This window comes from Aspergillus puulaauensis, chromosome 8, assembly GCF_016861865.1.
Source record: "Aspergillus puulaauensis MK2 DNA, chromosome 8, nearly complete sequence".
Taxonomy (NCBI): Eukaryota; Fungi; Ascomycota; class Eurotiomycetes; order Eurotiales; family Aspergillaceae; genus Aspergillus; species Aspergillus puulaauensis.
The window spans coordinates 922,551-941,039 of record NC_054864.1 but is presented as its reverse complement, the minus strand read 5'-3'; the positions used below and the strand labels follow the sequence as shown (position 1 = coordinate 941,039).

At 50.7% G+C, this 18,489-nt stretch overlaps 9 protein-coding genes across 9 annotated transcripts; 7 read left to right on the top strand and 2 right to left on the bottom strand.

The window, feature by feature from the left end:
* Positions 1-1,124: 1,124 nt before the first annotated feature.
* APUU_80367A (Zn(II)2Cys6 transcription factor) lies at positions 1,125-3,101 on the top strand (the record flags this gene model as incomplete). Its single annotated transcript, XM_041696639.1, has 5 exons — positions 1,125-1,153; positions 1,202-1,600; positions 1,655-1,842; positions 1,891-2,871; positions 2,965-3,101. 5 exons carry the CDS (start codon positions 1,125-1,127, stop codon positions 3,099-3,101), a joined length of 1,734 nt encoding a protein of 577 aa, XP_041562250.1.
* A 67-nt stretch (positions 3,102-3,168) lies between these two features.
* Positions 3,169-4,997, bottom strand: APUU_80366S (uncharacterized protein; the record flags this gene model as incomplete). The annotated part of the gene is made up of 4 exons (XM_041696638.1): positions 3,169-3,273; positions 3,375-3,828; positions 3,889-4,417; positions 4,484-4,997. 4 exons carry the CDS (start codon positions 4,995-4,997, stop codon positions 3,169-3,171), a joined length of 1,602 nt encoding a protein of 533 aa, XP_041562249.1.
* Positions 4,998-5,520: 523 nt separating this feature from the next.
* APUU_80365A (uncharacterized protein) lies at positions 5,521-5,970 on the top strand (the record flags this gene model as incomplete). Its single annotated transcript, XM_041696637.1, has 2 exons — positions 5,521-5,652; positions 5,719-5,970. 2 exons carry the CDS (start codon positions 5,521-5,523, stop codon positions 5,968-5,970), a joined length of 384 nt encoding a protein of 127 aa, XP_041562248.1.
* A 143-nt stretch (positions 5,971-6,113) lies between these two features.
* On the top strand, positions 6,114-8,318 carry APUU_80364A (beta-glucosidase H; the record flags this gene model as incomplete). The annotated part of the gene is made up of 2 exons (XM_041696636.1): positions 6,114-6,274; positions 6,341-8,318. The coding sequence occupies 2 exons, from the start codon at positions 6,114-6,116 to the stop codon at positions 8,316-8,318; spliced, it is 2,139 nt and encodes a 712-aa protein (XP_041562247.1).
* Positions 8,319-8,576: 258 nt separating this feature from the next.
* APUU_80363A (uncharacterized protein) lies at positions 8,577-9,407 on the top strand (the record flags this gene model as incomplete). Its single annotated transcript, XM_041696635.1, has 1 exon — positions 8,577-9,407. The coding sequence occupies one exon, from the start codon at positions 8,577-8,579 to the stop codon at positions 9,405-9,407; it is 831 nt and encodes a 276-aa protein (XP_041562246.1).
* Positions 9,408-10,415: 1,008 nt separating this feature from the next.
* APUU_80362A (uncharacterized protein) lies at positions 10,416-11,444 on the top strand (the record flags this gene model as incomplete). Its single annotated transcript, XM_041696633.1, has 2 exons — positions 10,416-10,631; positions 10,743-11,444. 2 exons carry the CDS (start codon positions 10,416-10,418, stop codon positions 11,442-11,444), a joined length of 918 nt encoding a protein of 305 aa, XP_041562245.1.
* Positions 11,445-11,860: 416 nt separating this feature from the next.
* Positions 11,861-12,830, bottom strand: RPE1 (ribulose-phosphate 3-epimerase RPE1; the record flags this gene model as incomplete). Its single annotated transcript, XM_041696632.1, has 3 exons — positions 11,861-12,124; positions 12,221-12,472; positions 12,588-12,830. 3 exons carry the CDS (start codon positions 12,828-12,830, stop codon positions 11,861-11,863), a joined length of 759 nt encoding a protein of 252 aa, XP_041562244.1.
* Positions 12,831-14,231: 1,401 nt separating this feature from the next.
* APUU_80360A (uncharacterized protein) lies at positions 14,232-17,171 on the top strand (the record flags this gene model as incomplete). Its single annotated transcript, XM_041696631.1, has 1 exon — positions 14,232-17,171. One exon carries the CDS (start codon positions 14,232-14,234, stop codon positions 17,169-17,171), a length of 2,940 nt encoding a protein of 979 aa, XP_041562243.1.
* Positions 17,172-17,824: 653 nt separating this feature from the next.
* LSM2 (Sm-like protein LSM2) lies at positions 17,825-18,259 on the top strand (the record flags this gene model as incomplete). Its single annotated transcript, XM_041696630.1, has 3 exons — positions 17,825-17,838; positions 17,909-18,159; positions 18,228-18,259. 3 exons carry the CDS (start codon positions 17,825-17,827, stop codon positions 18,257-18,259), a joined length of 297 nt encoding a protein of 98 aa, XP_041562242.1.
* Between the last annotated feature and the right edge of the window lie 230 nt (positions 18,260-18,489).

The window sequence follows — 18,489 nt, the reverse complement described above, 5'->3', positions numbered from 1 at the left end:
CGGCTGCCACGTTGTTCTGGGCTACACCCGTTCGGGTCCTCTTTTACCCATCGCGCTGAGAGTAACAAAGTGCCTGTTTGCCCAACACCCTCCATTACGATTTGACGATAAGCTATACTTCCTGGGGTTGACTTCGCGGTTCAGTCGGTTATCGTGCTGCAGAGGACGAGCCAGCCGACGCCCATCTCATCGATGATTGTTCGGTTGTCGCCTGAATGCAGCTTGCTCGCGACAAACGGACATTTCAGGCAAATTTGCACGCAGCACTCTCTTTTCTGGAACACCGTGCATAAGGAGGAAGTCCGAAGAGGTCACCTCAAAGATCTCCGCCCGTTGGAACACTGCGGGTACCAGACGGAAGATTTCCAAGGTTCAGTCACTCTCAATTCAGGTCCCGAAGGCCGCGTAGTTTACGGACAGAGTACGTCGTAGTAACACGCACGTTCTACCACCAACCTTCCCATTACGGAGCAATTTCCCTCCCTTTTAGGGATATGCACCCGTGCTCGAGTCCCTCAAGTTCATCAATAATGGAGCCTTCGAAGTTCGAACCGTGTTCACTGTAGATTAGGTGGTGTGGACCGCCAGGAAAGGATCGGAGATTGGCCTCACGTGGATACAGTCACGTGAGACCCGTTGTGCTTGCTTGAAACACCGAATTCTACCAGACTGCAACTCTCCCAGCGGCCCACATGGGATCCCAAATTAAATCTTCGTTCCATCTCCGGGAGATGGCTGGAAAACGTTCGGGAGACGTCACCTCAGGCAACTTCAGGGACGACACCGTTATGAGCCTCCAGTCTTTAGACTTTTTAATCGAAACTAAACAATCTTGGTGCTAGCGGATTTTGGTGTCGATCAGCTCATGTGATTGGATGGGACCCTGACTAATCGTAAAGCGACGGCGAAACACCGGCAGCGCCAATTTGCCGTCCCATTCGACTCCTGACGGGTCTATCAAAGACTTGGTGTGCTGTCAGCGCAACATGATGGATAAGTCACCAGATTTCTAGACGCTACGTCAACAAGCGTCCCAACATGGACTTTTGACACAAGGCGTGTGCCTATGGATAGGTCTGTATGAAGTTGTTAAGTCGACACATCAGTGCTGTGTGTGTCTCAGGATGCCTCGAAATGCCTGCACCGGATGCCGGTGAGTAGAGTTCTTCTGCATAAGTACCGTTGCTAAACTAAGGCAAAGAAGCCGGAAGGTGAGGTGCGTCCCTTCAGAGACCGGTAGTAAGTGTAAACGATGCCAGGCTCGCAACCTGATCTGCTCGTATGACCAACCCATGACTGTTTCCAGCTTCCAGAGAAGCAGTAGGGATGACGCTCCTCGAAGCTCTGCTTCTTCAGACCGCGACACGAACGCTCATTGGGGACTTCAGCTATCAAGCAGCAATTCAGGTCTTGATATTGGCACTGGCACGCCCTCTGAACTGCTACGAGAAGCAGAACTAACACGAACATTACTACTGCTCTATTTTCAAAATTTCAATGATATCCATTTTATGTTTGACCAGACTATATTTCTACGCCGTTATGTACTTGGAGATATTCCAAAAGTGCTCCTGTTCGCCATCATGGCTTTGGGTATTCGGTGGGTGGTAATATATATAGTTCTTGATAATGTACGAGGATAACTAATTTGCAGATATTCCCATGCGCCTTTTCAAAGTGTTCATATGCGTCCGCACTGGGGTGAACCCTTATATCATCAAGCCCGACAACTGTTGAAAGAGGATTTTGATCGCCCATCCTTGACGACAATCCAAGCTTACGTGCTCCTTGCTAGCTACGATCTAACATTTGGAGGAGCCCGAAAGGCTTGGATCTACCTAAGTATGCTTTCTGGAGAAATTAATAAGACGTTGGTTAACAGATTCCTAGGTTTTGCGCGTACTTTTATTGGCATATTAAAACTCGACCAGCCTGCCACCGACATGGATCCTGTGCAGGCAGAACTTTGTCGACGCTTGATAGCTACCATTATCCTGATGGAGAACACTTTCCCCCAGTATTTGAACATGGGGCAGTATTCTTTGCCACTCCGTCCTATGCCCCGATTATACAGTGAGGAAGAATTTGATATAATAAAGAATACAACCGTTGCACCTCCCCGTCTCCAGCCAACTCCATGTATTGCGCAGGAGATCCTCACACTCTCTGAGCTCTATTACGAAGCATGCCAACTTTTCGGAACGTCCAATATCGAAAGACGAAATACCCTCGAGAACAAGTTATTTGAATGGCAAGCGAATCTCCATGAATCCTTCGTGTTCAACCAAGGGAACCTTGAAGACCACCAAAAGTTCTCTATTCGCCCATTTGCATACATGCATTTACTTTATACGCATATTTGGCAAATTATTCTTTTCCACTCCATGGACTGGGCATCAGGTGCATTATTCCTTTCACCAGACGCCTATAAAAGTATACTGCCTATCTATGAGCATGCTTCAACCATTGCCAACATAGTTCACCAACTTTGGACTGTCGCCGAAATCGACATTCACAATCCCTGCTTCGGTCAAATCGTCAAAACAGCTCAGGTCGTCCTTGCACATCGTCTCCTGACTACAGCTGATCCTAGAATTATGGTTATCCTCCAAACTCAGATTCTCGTCCTCCGTGACTGCCTTGTCCGGGTTAAGGCCTACTGTCGACTTTATAACTTGGTGGTAAGTCAGTATGAGAAATATCCGCATAACCATATATTTACTATACCCCAGTTCGATCAAGCTGAATGGTTCCTCCGCATATGCACCCAGGAAGACTTCCCTTACGACAAGCAGCAGTGGCAGTCCATGCTACGGTTCCAAGTGATGTCTCTAGCGACTAGCTTTGAACGACTGGACTATGAGACTGCTTGTAAGGCCCTATTTCTATGCCCTGCCGTGATATTCCATCCTATTCCAATCCCACCTTTGTACCTACTGGCCTCACATTCTAACCAATTCACAGGCAGCTCGAGCGGGTTAGAGAGCCTCGCGACCGCCGAATCCCGCGAGCAACATAGGAGGAATCAACTCCCGCCAATATTATCACCTATTTATATTGCACGAAGAGGTGGTCCTCCGTCTGGATTTGGGTCCCGTTAACTGTCACCTACTTTCCTTTCATTTCAAAAAGGGTGTCTTTGAGATTTATGCTCATAATTGGAAGGAGCTACCTGGCCCCGGCCACCCCGTACTTGCCGTATGGGTATTTCTTGTCCTGGATCGCACCTTCCCTTTCGGCTGTTATCTGGACGGTGAACCCTATTTCCCACGCCTGGGTCGGTCAAACCTCTCCGCAATAGCCTCCAAACTGGGCCCTTTTGTCTCGACGAAAAACATCCAAACACAAAACAACTCGACACAAAGCCAACCTACATAAACAAAGTAATACTGCCACCCAATCGCCTCCAGGCCAATTGGGTTAACCAGTGCGTTGACAAAACTCGATGCCTTCCCGCAGAACATCAGGACCGAGAACCCTTTTGCACGGATTGGATACGGCAGGACCTCAACTGGGTATGAGTACAAAAGCGCATTGTAGGCGAGATTGAAGAAGGTGTAGAAGAAGAAGAGCATTGCGATGACGGCATTTCCGGCACCTTGGTTGTTGTGTTTGTTGAAGAGGCCTGCGCAGAGCGTTTGGCTAGCGAAAATAGCGAGCATGCCGCCCGTTGAGACAAGGAACTGGGTTCGGCGTCGGAGTTTGGCGGTTAGAAAGGCGGAGGCTATTGCGGTTATCCAGTTCCAGATCATTAGGGAGCCGTTGATGACGCTTTGGTTCTTGCGGCTGGCGATACCGACTGTTTCGAGGACGCGGACGAGGTAGTACCTATAGCGGGCTGTTAGTTGTCCAAACCAAAACAGAGAAAAGATAGAGGAGTTCACTTACGAGACAAGCCCGTTGCCTGACCACTGGGAGAAGCAGCCCAACATGATCATGAGCAGTAGGCGGCGCCGGTTGCCCGGGGTGGCAATGAGTGTCTTCCATGATGTCTTCAGAGCCATATCAGCTTCAATGACTCGTTTCATTTCTGCGAATTCCAATTCAACCATCTCGTCGCCCTCGCGGCCGTCCGCGTGGTGCTTTACTAGGATCGCCTTTGCCTCTGCCGCACGGTCGTTGGCAATCAACCAACGGGGCGATTCTGGAAGGAAGAACATTCCAACCATTGTGATTAGGGCCGGTAATGCCTGGAGGAGAGATGGGATTCTCCATGCCCACTCGTTGGGCATGTTGAATGTTCCGAAAGTGACCCAGGCAGCCGCAACGGCTCCGAGATACCATGATGTCTGGTATAGAGAGGTCACAACCTGACGATCTCTTGGATGGGCTAGCTCTCCAATTAGAATGGGGGCGAAGGCGTTGGCGAAGACTAACCCGAATCCAAGGAGGAAACGTGAGAGAAGGAACATGCCGACTGAACATCTGCAGCGTCAGGATGGACAATACTGTTCGAGCTCTCTTGGATGGGGAGTTAACTCACTGTGTACGGACGCGCCCTGAATAATTCCGCCAACAGCCATGACGGCCGAGCCAAACCAGATGCCCCAGCGTCGACCGAACCTATCGCCCAACATACTGATGAATGGGGTTGCACAGATTGCGCCGACGCCAATAATCGAGGTCATCAAACCTAGCAATGAACCCGATGGATTGTTGAAGTCTGTAGTTGTCAATGTCATGTCTTTCTCCTTCCGTAGTTTTACGGCTGGATACGGTTGATGCATACAACTTATCCATGTTTCGACAGCCTGTAGACCATTTATCATGGCACCGTCAAACCCCAAGGTAACGGCAGGTACTAGACAGCCTGGAACCATGAGCAGATAGAGACTGATGAGGTTCCGGTTCTTATAGAAAGGAGGAGCCGCCTGGGCCAGCTCCTGCAGGCGGGCGTCGATGTCGAGGACCTCCACGTCTTGCTTGGACGAGACATTTTTAACCATATTAAAGGGGCCGTCTTTCACTTTCTCGGTTTCGCCTTGATTGTCAACCATTGTGCCAGTGTCAACCCCAGTAATGAAGGAAAAGGCGTAGAGAAAAATGGCAAGTTATCAACCAAGCACCACGGATGTCAAGGGCGCTTTATACAACTCGCCCCAACCGGGGGATTTGACACTTCTCCGCTGTCCATGGCACCGAAACCCATTCTGGCGTGATTCTCCCCGCGTATCTTCGAGGGTAGACTAGTTTGTGGAGAAACACAACCCCCCCTCTCCATGAGGTGATCGACTAGATTGACGTTCTCCCAAGGACAGTCCAATGGTGACTGCGGGTGACCGAAGACCGGGCCGCGTTCTCGGAGCTTCCGCAGAATGAGCCAATAGCAACTTGTGCAGTCCGCGGTGTCGCTTTCATGTTTCGTGACTCCAACACCTCATGGTCTTCGGGTAATATTCTATGCTGCTTTCGCAGATGCGCCGGGCCAGTGATGGATACGACACAGCTGGTGCTAGATATAACATGTAGGTCTGTCTTTTTTCCCTGCCCCAAACAGAACGTTTCAATTCATTACTGACCATGGAATCTCACAACGTCCAGACTCTTCTCAGCAAACTGACTTTGGAGGAGAAAGTCTCTCTCCTCGCAGCAGTTGACTGGTGGCGCACTCCAGTCATTAAACGAGATGATGTTTTCGTCCCCCATATCAAGGTCAGATAACACTTGCCTAGACAGCCTCACGAAATATGTCGCAATTCTGACTCTTTTGTTCGATAGACCACCGATGGCCCCAACGGTGCTCGAGGCGAAAGTTACGTGAGCGGAATCAAAGCAGCTTGTTTCCCATGCGGATCGAGTCTGGGAGCGTCATTCGATCGTGATCTTCTCTTCCGTATAGGACAAGAAATAGCAAAGGAAGCCCAGTCGAAGGCGGCTGATGTGTTGCTTGCTCCCACGTTGAATGTGATCCGCTCTCCTCGAGGTTCGTCTACAGCCTGTCAGAGGGGGAATTTTGCTGAAATCTATTAGGTGGGCGGAATTACGAGACATATTCCGAAGATCCTGTTGTACTTGGGGTGTTGTCTGCAGCCTTTATTAATGGTGAGCGGCTGTGCTAATCCTGGCTCTACCACCCTGGGGAAACTAAACTGCCCCTTCTAGGCTGTCAGTCGATGGGCGTTGCGGCCACACCAAAACACTTCGTCGCCAATGAGACCGAGAACAATCGAACAGTACTATCCGCACAGATTGATGAGCAGACTCTCCGAGAGGTCTACCTGCTCCCTTTTCAACTACTGATGAAAAGGTCGAAGCCCTGGTGTCTTATGACAAGGTGAATAGCCCAGCCTAATTCCTGGATTTTTGTTATATTCTCTGACTTTTAACTGAACGTCTGCAGTTACAATCGAGTGAATGCCACGTACGTTTCCGATGACAATAGGCTAGTCAATGGCATCGCACGGCGGGAATGGGGCTTTGACGGCGTAGTGGTCTCAGACTGGATGGGCGTTTATTCCACAGCAGACTGCATAAATGCAGGAGTCGATCTTGAAATGCCAGGACCTACAAAATGGCGTGGTAATAAGTTATTGAAAGCTAAAGAGGACGGACAAGTATCCGAGGATACCATCGACGCTTCTGCGACCCGCGTGTTAGAGCTTGCAAAACGTCTTGGTCGCTTCGAGAACCCAGAAGAGCCACCAGAGCTGGCTCTGCAAAACCCCGAGCGAGATCGATTCATCGCTATTGCAGGTGCTGAGGGGATGGTTCTGTTAAAGAATGATAATGACGTCCTCCCGCTACCGAAGAACGCAACAGTTGCTGTCATTGGGCATCATGCTCTAAATGCTGCTTTGGGAGGAGGTGGCAGTGCCCGTGTGGATTCACTACGTGCCATCAGCCCGGCCCAAGGACTAAAGGAAGCAGGATTCAATGTTATAGAAGCTCCAGGGGCCCCAGTCTTTGGTGCCCTGCCTCATGCAGATGAGAAAATACTTTACGTATCAAGCACAAAATCACAAACCGCGGAGCCGGTTACCCTGGAATGGTTCAATGGCAATGTCATCGGACAGAACCTAGTTCATGAAGAAACAAAAGCCTCGCCGGAATACATGATCAAGGAGAAATGGCCATCCTATCTCAGCGCCGAGTACTGCACCAGAATCACTTTCGACATCCGTCCCTCCACAAGCGGCGAGCATATCCTCTCAGTCATTTCAACTGGTCCAGCCATCTGCTACATTAACGGCGAGAAGGTCTTTACAAGATCCCAGGAAACAGACCTCAAACCCGAGTCATTCTACTTTTTCAAATCTCAGCTCGAACGCCGCTTCACATATCCTATGCAAGCAGGACATTTTTACACGCTCACCCTTGAATCGTGGAACACCGATCCCGATATCCTCAATGGGCCCCGCCTTAAAAGCCGCATGTTCCAAGGCTCAGCCCTCCGTTTCCACGAATTCGTCGATCTTCCAAATCGCATGGAAACCGCCAGGAATGCCGCTTCACAAGCCTCACACGCCATCGTCTGTATTGGAACAACCACCGAGATCGAATCCGAAGGCTTCGACCGCACCTCGTTTGCGCTCTCTCAGTCTCAATATGATCAAATACTTGCCGTAACATCCGCAAATCCAAACACAATCGTTGCCAACTTCAGCGGCAGTCCAATCGACCTCACGCCCTTCGTTTCCAAAGTTCCGGCTCTCGTCCAAGCCTGGTTCCCCGGTCAGGAAGCCGGCCATTCTCTGGCCCTCGTTCTATCCGGGGCCGTCAATCCCAGCGGCCGACTCCCCTTTTCCTGGCCAGCACGAGACGAAGATAATCCCACCTTCGGCAATTTCCCGTGCGACCAGGATAACATTGTTCGGTATGCCGAGGGGCTCGATGTGGGGTATCGATACTACGATCAACAAGATACACCTACCCCGTTGTTCGCGTTTGGTTTCGGTCTCGGATATGAGACGGACTTTAGAATCTCCAACTTACATCTCATAGACCCAGACAGCGTCGGTCTGGGTTCTAACCCCGAAGGACTGATAAGATTCACCTGTTCAGTTAAGAATCACGGCACCAGAAGCGGCGCAACTGTACTCCAGTATTATATCAGTATCCCTCAGCCTAGCACTAATATTGGCCGTGACAGGCCGCTGAAAGAACTGAAGGAGTTCCAGAAACTAGTTCTCGAACCGGGCGAGGAGAAAGAGGTCGTTATATCACTCGACAAGTATGCGGTAAGCCACTATAATGTGCAGGAGAAGTGCTGGCAGGTAGATGCGGCGAGATATATTCTTTCTGTTGGGCTCTCAGCTGAGCATATTTTCCAGGTCATGGAATTTGAGCTTGAAAAGGGATTTCAGTGGACTGGGCTTTAATTTAGAGAATGTTTTGATTTCTACTTCATGTCAAATCTCACAGTACATTTTATCAACAACACTTCCGTTACTAAAAAGTGAATTAATCAATCATCAAAGGTATGTATTTAAACTCTTGAAAACCGGATAGCTGCTAACCAAGTAACCATGGTTCACATCAGCTTATCAGCCTATCACTACCTAACACGCTGTTTCCTGGCCACTAATTTTACAAACCACGACTCAGAGGTCTCTAGCACCTCCCCGAAAAACTCCACCATGTATCTCAGCTTCGCGCTTCCTGTCGGTACGCCGACAGCAGTCGGATCGAGTGCGGCCGGAATTCGTAAATTTGTCGAACTGCAGATGAACTCTCCCGGTCCCCCGTCCGTAATCAACTTCACGAATGTGCCCCCCCAGATTGTCGAGGAGTCCAATGACCGACCGACCCAGATCCTTGGCACGAAATGTGCGAGGGTTCTCTATGACAGAGGACTTCGGCAGCTCATCATCAAACTCACTAGCGAGCCTCATGAGGTAGCACACAGAACCCTTTCCGACCAAATAGTGATACAAGCCAAGGACATGGGCATTCTCGGCGATCTAAAGTCACTCGGAAGTACCAGAGTCACCTCTGGTAATATATCAAAGGAACCCGACTCCGCGTTCAGGCCAATAACCATTCCTGCGGGACGAGACCGACGTTGGCCGAGTGTGGTTATCGAGAGCGGCTACTCAGAGAGTACCATTCATCTGCGGCAGATAGCGAATCTATGGGTAAGCGAGTCGGACGGGCAGGTTAAAGTTGTTATCATCATCTCTATTGAGAGAGCAAGGGGGAGAATATTGATTGAGAAATGGATTCCAAACCCGGCACCCCTGAGTACTGGCCCTGCTCTCCGGAATCGTGGCCGCTCCGCGTTGCGGGAGCAAACCATCACTCTCACCAAAACTCACAACCGCCCAGCGACAGTGACTGGGGCGCCCTTGGTCATTGGGTTCCACGAGATGTTCCTACGTAATCCCGCGACGGACACGGAGAAGGATTTTAGGATATTAGAACATGACATTCAAGAAATCGCCAAGATGGTTTGGAATGGAATGGAGTAGGTAATCTGGGGCCACGTAGATAGTCGCATCACACACGGTGTATACGTTACCCCATGACGTTTTGCTGCTTCTAGTTGTCTCTTGCCGAGATTTTTAACACGAAATGCCAATTCCGGGCGAGGAGCTAGCCCTTGCACGCAAGGCATACTTCACCACTGCGCCAGACATCATAACCGCCATACTAACGCAATATATATATCAGCCACCCTTCCCGGACGCAAGGTAGCAGCTGCAGACAGCCACTTTGGGTATACGTTGTACGGATCTACAGTAGACCCGGAGCTATCATCCAGTCGCGGGACACCACCCAGCAATGGGAAAGCTTTCCGGAACCGTTCGTGTGTAATTAAGGCGATCAGGCATACGCTGGAGTACAGATGTGGCGACAGTGACCTCATTGGGTTCATACCGGCGGAAACCATCCACTCAGAGTTTGGCTTAACTTTGCATCATCTTGGATGAAGGACAGACTGGAGGGACTTGGTCTCCGATCTAGAAATCGCGCATTCAGTAGAGACTGGTCCGCGAATCATGAAGGCACTCTGATGACAGGGGCGTTAAGGTTGACTCCGGTAGTTGAAGTTTGGGTGTCCTCAGTTGGAGCGCTGATGGGTCAGGATGTTGTGATTGTCGCTATTCATTTTGTCGGGTTAGAGGAGCCGTGGCAGCGAAAGGATGGGGCGCTTGGACAATGACAGGTATGATGCAGTGCAGTGATTGACGGGGATGACATCGGTGGGAGCCTTGTTATCCTGCAGTCTGCAGTGAGGGAAAAATAGAGGGTTATCGCCACGTGACCTGGCAGCCACGTCATGGGCGCACCGGTACGGGAACTAAGAAGCGGGCGGAGAAAAGGGCATAGGAGAACACTGAACAGGCACAACAATCCTAAAGAAACCGTTTGTTTCATCTTCTCTGCTATTATTTCCCTCCTGCATCGCCCCTTCTATTCGCTCTCTACTAGCACCACTATATATTCTGTGGAATCCGAAAACTAGCCAAGTAACAATGTCAGATTCCACGCTCTACCTCTACACCTCGCTCACTGCGGGGTCCTCCCATATCATCACCGCCACCTCGCGCTTGGAGACAATTCTAAAGGCGAACAAGATCCCATTCCGCGCAATTGATGTTGCCACCGACGATGCTGCCAGGAAACTTTGGGGTCGCCGGTCAAAGGGCAAGAAATTGCCTGGGTTGGTTAAATACGGAACTGTTGTTGGCGTATGTTCTTGACCTGTCGCTGCCTCCTGATACAGAGCGGGGGAGGCAATGGGGTCTTGAGTCTCACCCGCGTTGAAGAACATAATACAGCTGACACCACGACGACTGTAGGACCTCGAGCAAATTGAAGAATGGAACGAATTTGGCGAATTAAGGATGCAAATCAACAGTGTGCAAGACGACTTCGACAGCATGGCTGCTACTAGCAACCCCCTGCCGCCGGCGGCGGAATCAACCAGCACAACTGCTTCTGTACCCGCTCCCAAGGCCGATTCGTCTGCCCCCAAGACGAGCACAATAAAAATCCAAGACCCGCCCGAGAAGGAAACTCAGAAAGATGATTCCATCACTGTGGCGTTGCGTCAGGCGGGCGAGGAAGCCGCTGCCAAGGCCAAGGAGACTTCCTCTACTACTAAATCTACCGCACCAGCAGCCGCTGCTGCAGAACCCCAGTCCTCGAAACCTGAAACTGACGCAGAACCAAAGGAAGGAGATGGCGAGCATACTGTACGTCGCAAGTCGGTCGCTCCTGAAATCGCAGAGCCTGGATCAAAACGGCCGCCTTTGGTGCCCGAGGTTGCTGCGGTGTCCTCTGCCAACTTTCGTGCTGATAACGCTGAAGCTTTAGGGCTGATCAACCATCATCGTAACTCAAACATCGCCGCCGAGTCAAAGGAGGAGGCAGAGAACTTGGCCAAGGATTTGCGCAAATCCATCTCCGGGGACCAGCACGGAGTCCTCGAGTCGCTGCGCGAGCAGAGGGCGACACGTCCAGTTCCAGACGCCACGGTTGAAGATGCGTTGGAGGGCTGAGGCGACAGCCAGCGCAAGACTTCGGGCGTTTTTCTGCAAACGCTCGTTGTTATGGCGGTCCTAGCGCTTTGATAGTTTTTTCGGCCGACTTTAATGATTAATGGATGTTTGAATGACCCGGCATTGCATGTTTGTTTTACATATGTACGGATACCACGGTGAATGCATTTTTGAGCTTATTCTTTCGGCTCTTCATGTTGATCAGTGTACAATCAATGGATTGCTTCTTTCGATTAATCGGGGGCGCTAGTTCTCACTGCCCTAACTCTGTAAGCCCCCCCAAAAGATAATAATAATAACAATTGAATAATTGTCACATCAGGAAAATTTGCAATTCGAAATTAAAAGATCTCGTTCCGTCATAATCGTTCCTTTTTAAAAGCTCTAATTATACCAACTCCGCTCAGGCGTTCCAGTCATTCCTTTCTGTATTTATCAACCGCTTCGCGCAGCTTCTGGATGACATCGCCGGGGTCCTGGGCGCCGAAGACAGCCGACCCAGCGACAATGACGTTGGCACCGGCTTCAGCCGCCTGGTCGACCGTGCCGACGCCTAGCCCTCCATCAACCTCGATGTTCAAGTTCGGGTATCGCTCACGCAGCGCGCGCACTTTGGGGAGCTCCGAAGCCATGAACTTCTGTCCGCCAAAACCGGGGTGCACGGTCATGACGAGAACCATCTAATCAGAAAAAGCAAATGTTAGTTAGCGCCATTGTTCACATCAAAGAAGTGGAACGGGAGTATATCGGATCGGGGCGGGCTGGTAGCCACTCACGTCTGGCCGTTCCTTGTCATCTTCCGTCGCGAGAATATCCCATAGCACGTCGACGGGTGTATCCGGCTTGATTGCAATGCCAGCTTGCATGCCCTCGTCATGGATATACCGAATGAGCTCCTTAGGGCTTGTTTTGCGGGTCGTCTTGTAGTCGGCAGGGTCCTCAGCCGCAACTGAGGCGACGGCGGCTTCGTAGTGGAAGCAGTATAGATCGCAGCCGGCCTTCTTGAAGTCCTTGACCCATTTATGGGGCTATTACGGAGCCAAAATAGTTAGCATTGTTTTGACCTGGGTTGCGCCGACTGCGCTGACTGGGATGCACGGATCATCTCGGAGAGCAAAGGAAACTTTGCTTCAGGGCACTGACCTCCATAATCATCATGTGGCAATCGAACGTCCCTTTTCCGTGGGGTTGAGCTGGACGGTGGACATGTGGGCGGATCTTTGTCACAACGGGGGCCCCAAAAGTGATGTTTGGGACGAAGTGGCCGTCCATGATGTCGACATGGAGCCAGTCTGCTCCTTGTTCAATCTTGGCCGAGCATTCGCTTCCCAATGTCGCGAAGTCTGCGCTAAGGATGGAGGGGGCTATAATTGCTGGAGGAGACATGTTTGGTAGTGGAAGTGGGTGGGTAGGAGGGGTGATAAGAAGTTGTTGAAGTTAATGAAATAGTCTATGTAAAGGTATATGTACAAATGGAAGAAGACAAAAGCAACAAAAAATGAGCGGCGAGCTGTGGTCCGGTATTAAGTAAGGGATTGTTTCATGGGGGGGTTGTGATTGTTAATTGTTTGTCCGGAGGAGGAGCTCATGACGGGCAGAGCAAATAAGAATTACCAGCAGTTGATATCACCGACTTTTTGCCTCGACGTCACTCCCGGAGAGCCCAATTAGGAAGTCAGCATAGCTGGATAAGGGCTAGGGCCAAGCCTTGCACGTGGGTTCTGGGTGGGGCAACAGGGCCTGGATGCCTGACTTTCAAGTCACGGGAACCAGATTCCACCGATTTGGTGATGGTCGGGCGATTAGCGTCAGCCCAGCTCTTCCTTTTTCAATGCCGATTATATTGGGATCTCCAAAACGATGGTCGGGTGACCGACACTGTTTGACCACGGACGGAATATCCTTTTCGGTCTTTCCCGCTGTTCTGACTGGAGCATCGTTGCAGAAAAGGTGCCTAATTAGCGATTTTTACTGGTAGAAATCGGCCATAATTAGCAACACTCAACAACTCGCGCCCAAGTGGCACCGTGCCATCATGCTGAGCTCAAGCAAGAAGTTTGGCTGCTGATCACCGTTCGACAGTGGTGCAAGTAGCATTGTTGCGAGACTCTCCCTCCGACAGCGCACAGGAGCAGACATGGATGGTTTCTAAAGATAGCCTGCCCGGCGCTTGCAGTTCGTCCATCACGCCAATCAGCGATGTCTATCGTAGGTGACTGGGGAAACAATTTGGGTCGGCGGTTCGTTGCAGTCACAATCAGGATTCGCTCATCGTGATTGGTGTGACGGCCTTTTTAGGTGCTTCTTTGGCTCTCAACGCTTGCCTGTCAGCGCCCAGCGAGGCCCTCCTGTTCGAAGCGCCTCCCTGTAGACAGCCAATAGTTGTTGCGCTAAGACATTTGGACAGAGATTCCTGGGCCAAGTGTGCGCAGTGTTGCATTAGGTTCTGCACCGAGGATGGCGGGTGCGAAAGCGTTTTCTTGATCTCCACTCGTCCCCGCGCTGGAGATCTATTTATCATAGCCTTGCGCTACCTCTGGCGGCAAGTCTTCTTGTTTCTTCTCTTGTGGAGTTGTCCTTTGCTTGCGTGTCTTTCTCGGTTTGTTCGATCGTGCTTTCAGCTCTGGTAGCTAGGCCACCTTTCTTTATATTCCATTTCTTAACATTTTCCGTGAAGTCCCGTTGATCGGGTCGAACGCATTGAGATACCCCTAGAAGTACCGTCTGCTGAGTTGACCCGGTTCACCGATCACGTACAATAATTGATCTAGCATACTGCGAGGCACGATGATGGCTGCGCCGAATCGTCCTACCGCTAGATGCCCTCCCTCCCGGCAGGTCCGAGGAACGAGGCTTAATACAATAATCGAGGATTCGCGCGAGACGCAATTTTCAGACAAGCCTGGACATAGCCCAACCGATAATCGCCAAAGGAGTCCGGCACCGCAATTGAAACTGAGGACCGCTGGTCTGTCGTCACAGGCGGCTCCACGCCAACGGTTCCTGTCACCGCTCTCTGCAAGTTCGGTCTCATGTTGCTCAGATGAAGATTGGCAAGAGCAAATGAACAAATTTGATGATCTCTATGATGCCACGGACGACGACTCGGATTTCAGTGATGAGTGCGCGTCGTATTCTAGCACTCGGCCTACGAGCATGACAACACCAACGACAGCGAGGGATTCGGTGGGATCTCAAGGCTCCCGAAGACGGTATCCATCTATTGATATTCCTTCATCGAATCTATGGCCATCACTCAACGGTGCTCCGAAGAGCTCGCCAGTTCCACCGACCCCCCCGCAAAAGATTCCCGTTTCGCCAGCCGCCCTCTCGCTGCTTTCACGCTCAGTGCCGGCAATGCACGCAACGCCGTCGCTAGATGGTAGTGTGTCGTCAGACCAAGTATCTAACCTTAGCACTCCATCCACTCCGTCCTTACAGTCTCTCCCAGACACCGACTGGAACTCGCGTGGGATTCACCTTCTTCCAGATCTCGAGGCAGACGTGCATCACTCAGATCTTGACAACTCAGAGGCTCGTGAAGAGGTACCGCGCATTGAGGTACCAATCGAAAGTGTTGACGACGATTGGCGGCGATTTATTGGAGACTTCCCACAGATAACCGGTCAAACCACACCCACTGCAGGTTACTTTGCAGAAGCTGAACCTCCGCGGGAGGATACACCTTCCGATCGAGGGGTTGCTCTTCCCGAGGGCGCTCTCGCGACACTACAGTTTATTCCTCTGGAGGGAACGCCAGAACCATGGTCCGAGACTTCTGATAACGAGGAGATGTCGGAGATCCCACTAGCCCCTCGGAGACGCTCACTTGATGATGATACTCCAGTTTCACAGCTGTCAGAGTACAGCTTTACTGGTCTTGACATCCCATCACCTGGAGGGTTCTTTGACTCGCTGGGTCCTCGAGCTCGTCACACCTGGTCTCTACCAAAGCTCAGCCAAGCACCCACATCGGCCACAGCCGAGACGTTCTACAATATTCCATTTTCGCGGGGCCAAGGAGAGATCGTCGAGCAAGTTGTCAATCTTCCGGATAGGTCGAACGATGAGCAATTGACTGCAGTATACGCGCCACCAACTGCGGTCAGAATCCCAGAGAGCCCTGCGCATCCACCAACCGAGGGCTCAGTAAGCCCTATCAGCGAAGGGGTTCATGAGATTTCGAGACCCGCTACCACGTATGATCCAGATGAACAGGATGAGAATTATGCCGCGGAACTGCAAAAGAAGGCAATGTCAAGCTTGGATAGAACCAGCGTTTGGCTGGCGGCCCAGGCCTCGTATCTTTCAGCTCTCAGCGAAACGAACCCAGTGAACAGTATTGAGGAAGAAGACGACCGGGTTTCCGATGTTGACGAGCAGAGTAGTCAAAAGGCTTCTTCGCCCCAGCTTAGGCGGAAGAGTTCTGTACACTTGAACTCCCAGCCGTTACCGGAACCTCCCAGCTCTCTTCCTGCTATCCATGCCAGCAAGGATTCGATCTACTGGCGCGGTTTTAAGTTTTTGTTGGAACAGTCTCAACGTCGAGATACCTTCGTGCACCGCGCGACTCGGTTTGATGCTATGCAATCTACCCGCCAGGGTCTGTCCGGTGTGCACAGCAAGTGCCTTCGTGGAAGCTACGAACTGATTCTTCCTGAGCGACCATCGTACAGCGGGCCGTTCTCGCAGTCTCCCCGCAAATCTGTCCTGGGTTCAGTCCTGCAAGAGAAAGCCCAATTCTCCATGATTGAGAAGGAACAATTAGTTCTTTTGCAATTAAGCCAACCGATGTGGGCCATGGAGGCCTTAAGGTTTTTGAATGCTGGCAGGCTTGTTGCCAGCCCTGCTCAAAAGCGTCTTTCGCGGAGTACTGCCGGCACAGCCGCTCGAAAGAATCCCAAGCGCCGTCAGGTTAGGGTTCTTGATCTAGGTGGCCATGCTACGGCGGAGTGGGCTTGGCAACTTGCACACGAGTATCCTGATGTCAAGATTTATACAGTGTATACTGGGTACCAGCAAGTCAACAAGGCCATCAAGGGTCCTGTAAACCATCGCTATATCCAAGTGTCTCAGCTATGGAAGCTTCCGTTCTCTGACAACAAGTTCGACGTGATCTCGGCTCGCTCCCTGCCCGCTTTCCTTAAAACCGAACCCCCGGCGGGAGAAAGCTTAGACGAGTATGATCTTTGTCTTAAGGAGTGCTATCGCTGCCTCAAGCCTGGAGGCTACTTGGAATACCTCGTCATGGACGCTGAGGTCTCCCGCGCGGGTCCTTATGCCTCTGCGACATCCATTGAGTTCGCCTTCAACCTCAAGATTCGAGGGTATGACCCGATGCCCACCAAGAACTTCACTGGCCGTCTACGGAAGCAAGACTTCGTAAACATCAAGCGAGGCTGGATGTATCTTCCCATGGGTACCGAACCACGGAAGCCTCAAGCCCCAAGAGAGACTCCTGACCCAAGGGTTAAGAGCGTGATCGAGGACACGGAAGCCGTCCAAGGGCCATTGGGAAGCACAGTTGATATCGCGCCAATCACTGGATTACTCGGCGGGTGGGTATGGGAACAGTGGCTTCTGAAACTGCAAGTTGAGATGGGTCGCGATGACACAAAGTTGCTCGAAGGTATTGGAAGTGTATTTGATGAGGGCCGCAAGAATGGCTCCGGCTGGACATGCTTGTCCGGCTGGGCTATGAAGCCCTTGCCTAACCACAGGCGTTGAACCTGCTCTGGGTCGGTTGGAATCTGTGTTTCATTTTTGCGCTTTCGCCACTCCTTAATTGTTTAATACTGTGCCCTGGTGGCTCATTCCTTTCTGTCAATCGTCCTGGAGGCGATCAATCACTATCGTTAATCTGATATAATAATGTGGATTCTGGATGGGTTTTTGGTGAGCATGTTTTGACGAGTGAGGATTGGAGGGGACGATTATATGAAGTTTGATACCAATAACAAGTACAAGGAACAATGAAACCATACTATTCAAATCTGTTGGCATATAAACATTACCAAAGAATGGCTAAATGCCAATTAGTAGTTCTGTGGTCGAATCGTATTTTCCATATTGAATGAAACCTATACCCGAGGAAGTGTAATGCTTTATATATTCACTACTGATACATTGCGCAAAACCTGCAAAACCTGCAAAACCTAGCAACGACATATGCGCTAGAGGATTAGACTTGGATTACAATAAGGATTTAAGATACAAATATTTATGATTTTAGAACGTCTCGCAGCCCAACTGTCGCCGTGGGCGTTTACTGTTAGTAGAGAAGCTGATCACGTGACCCCATTTTCTCTGGACATCCAGAGCTTCCTCCGCCTTCCCATCCGCAATAGACTACCCCTCTATAGCCCTACACAACCGGAATCATGCTTTTCTTCAGGTATGTAATATGCAATATGCCTTCAATTACGCCATGTATAGTACTTCCGCTAATCGATAACCTCGTCCAGTTTCTTCAAGACCCTCACGAACCAGGTCGTCACGATAGAACTCAAGAATGACATCCGAATCCGCGGGACTCTGAAATCAGTCGACCAATACCTCAACATCAAGCTCGACGATATCGATGTTTTAGACTTGGACAAATACCCGCATCTATCGTCGGTAAAGAACATGTTCATCCGTGGCAGCGTGGTGCGGTATGTGATGCTGCCGCGGTCGGAGGTTGATGTTGGGCTTTTGGAGGATGCGACACGGAGAGGTACGGCTATAGCTCTTATCCCCTTTATTTTTCAGGTTTCATTGAGCTAACGCCGATTGATTTTGCAGAGGCCGCGAACCAGGCGGGTAAAGCTCGGTGATTTGGGTTTGAGTCGACAAATATTTATACGAAGACCTATTTACTTTAATGAATGCGCTTTTACGATGAGATGTGATATCGTTATTGTGTTGTCTGAGGGAAACACAATGAGGTCGAGGTTTTAGACGGACTATGGTGGTGATCCGGCCTGTACTGAGGAAGGGCCTTCCGGTTGGAAACACCGAAGGATCTCGAGGAACAGTCACACTCTCTCGAGGTTATAGTCCTCGG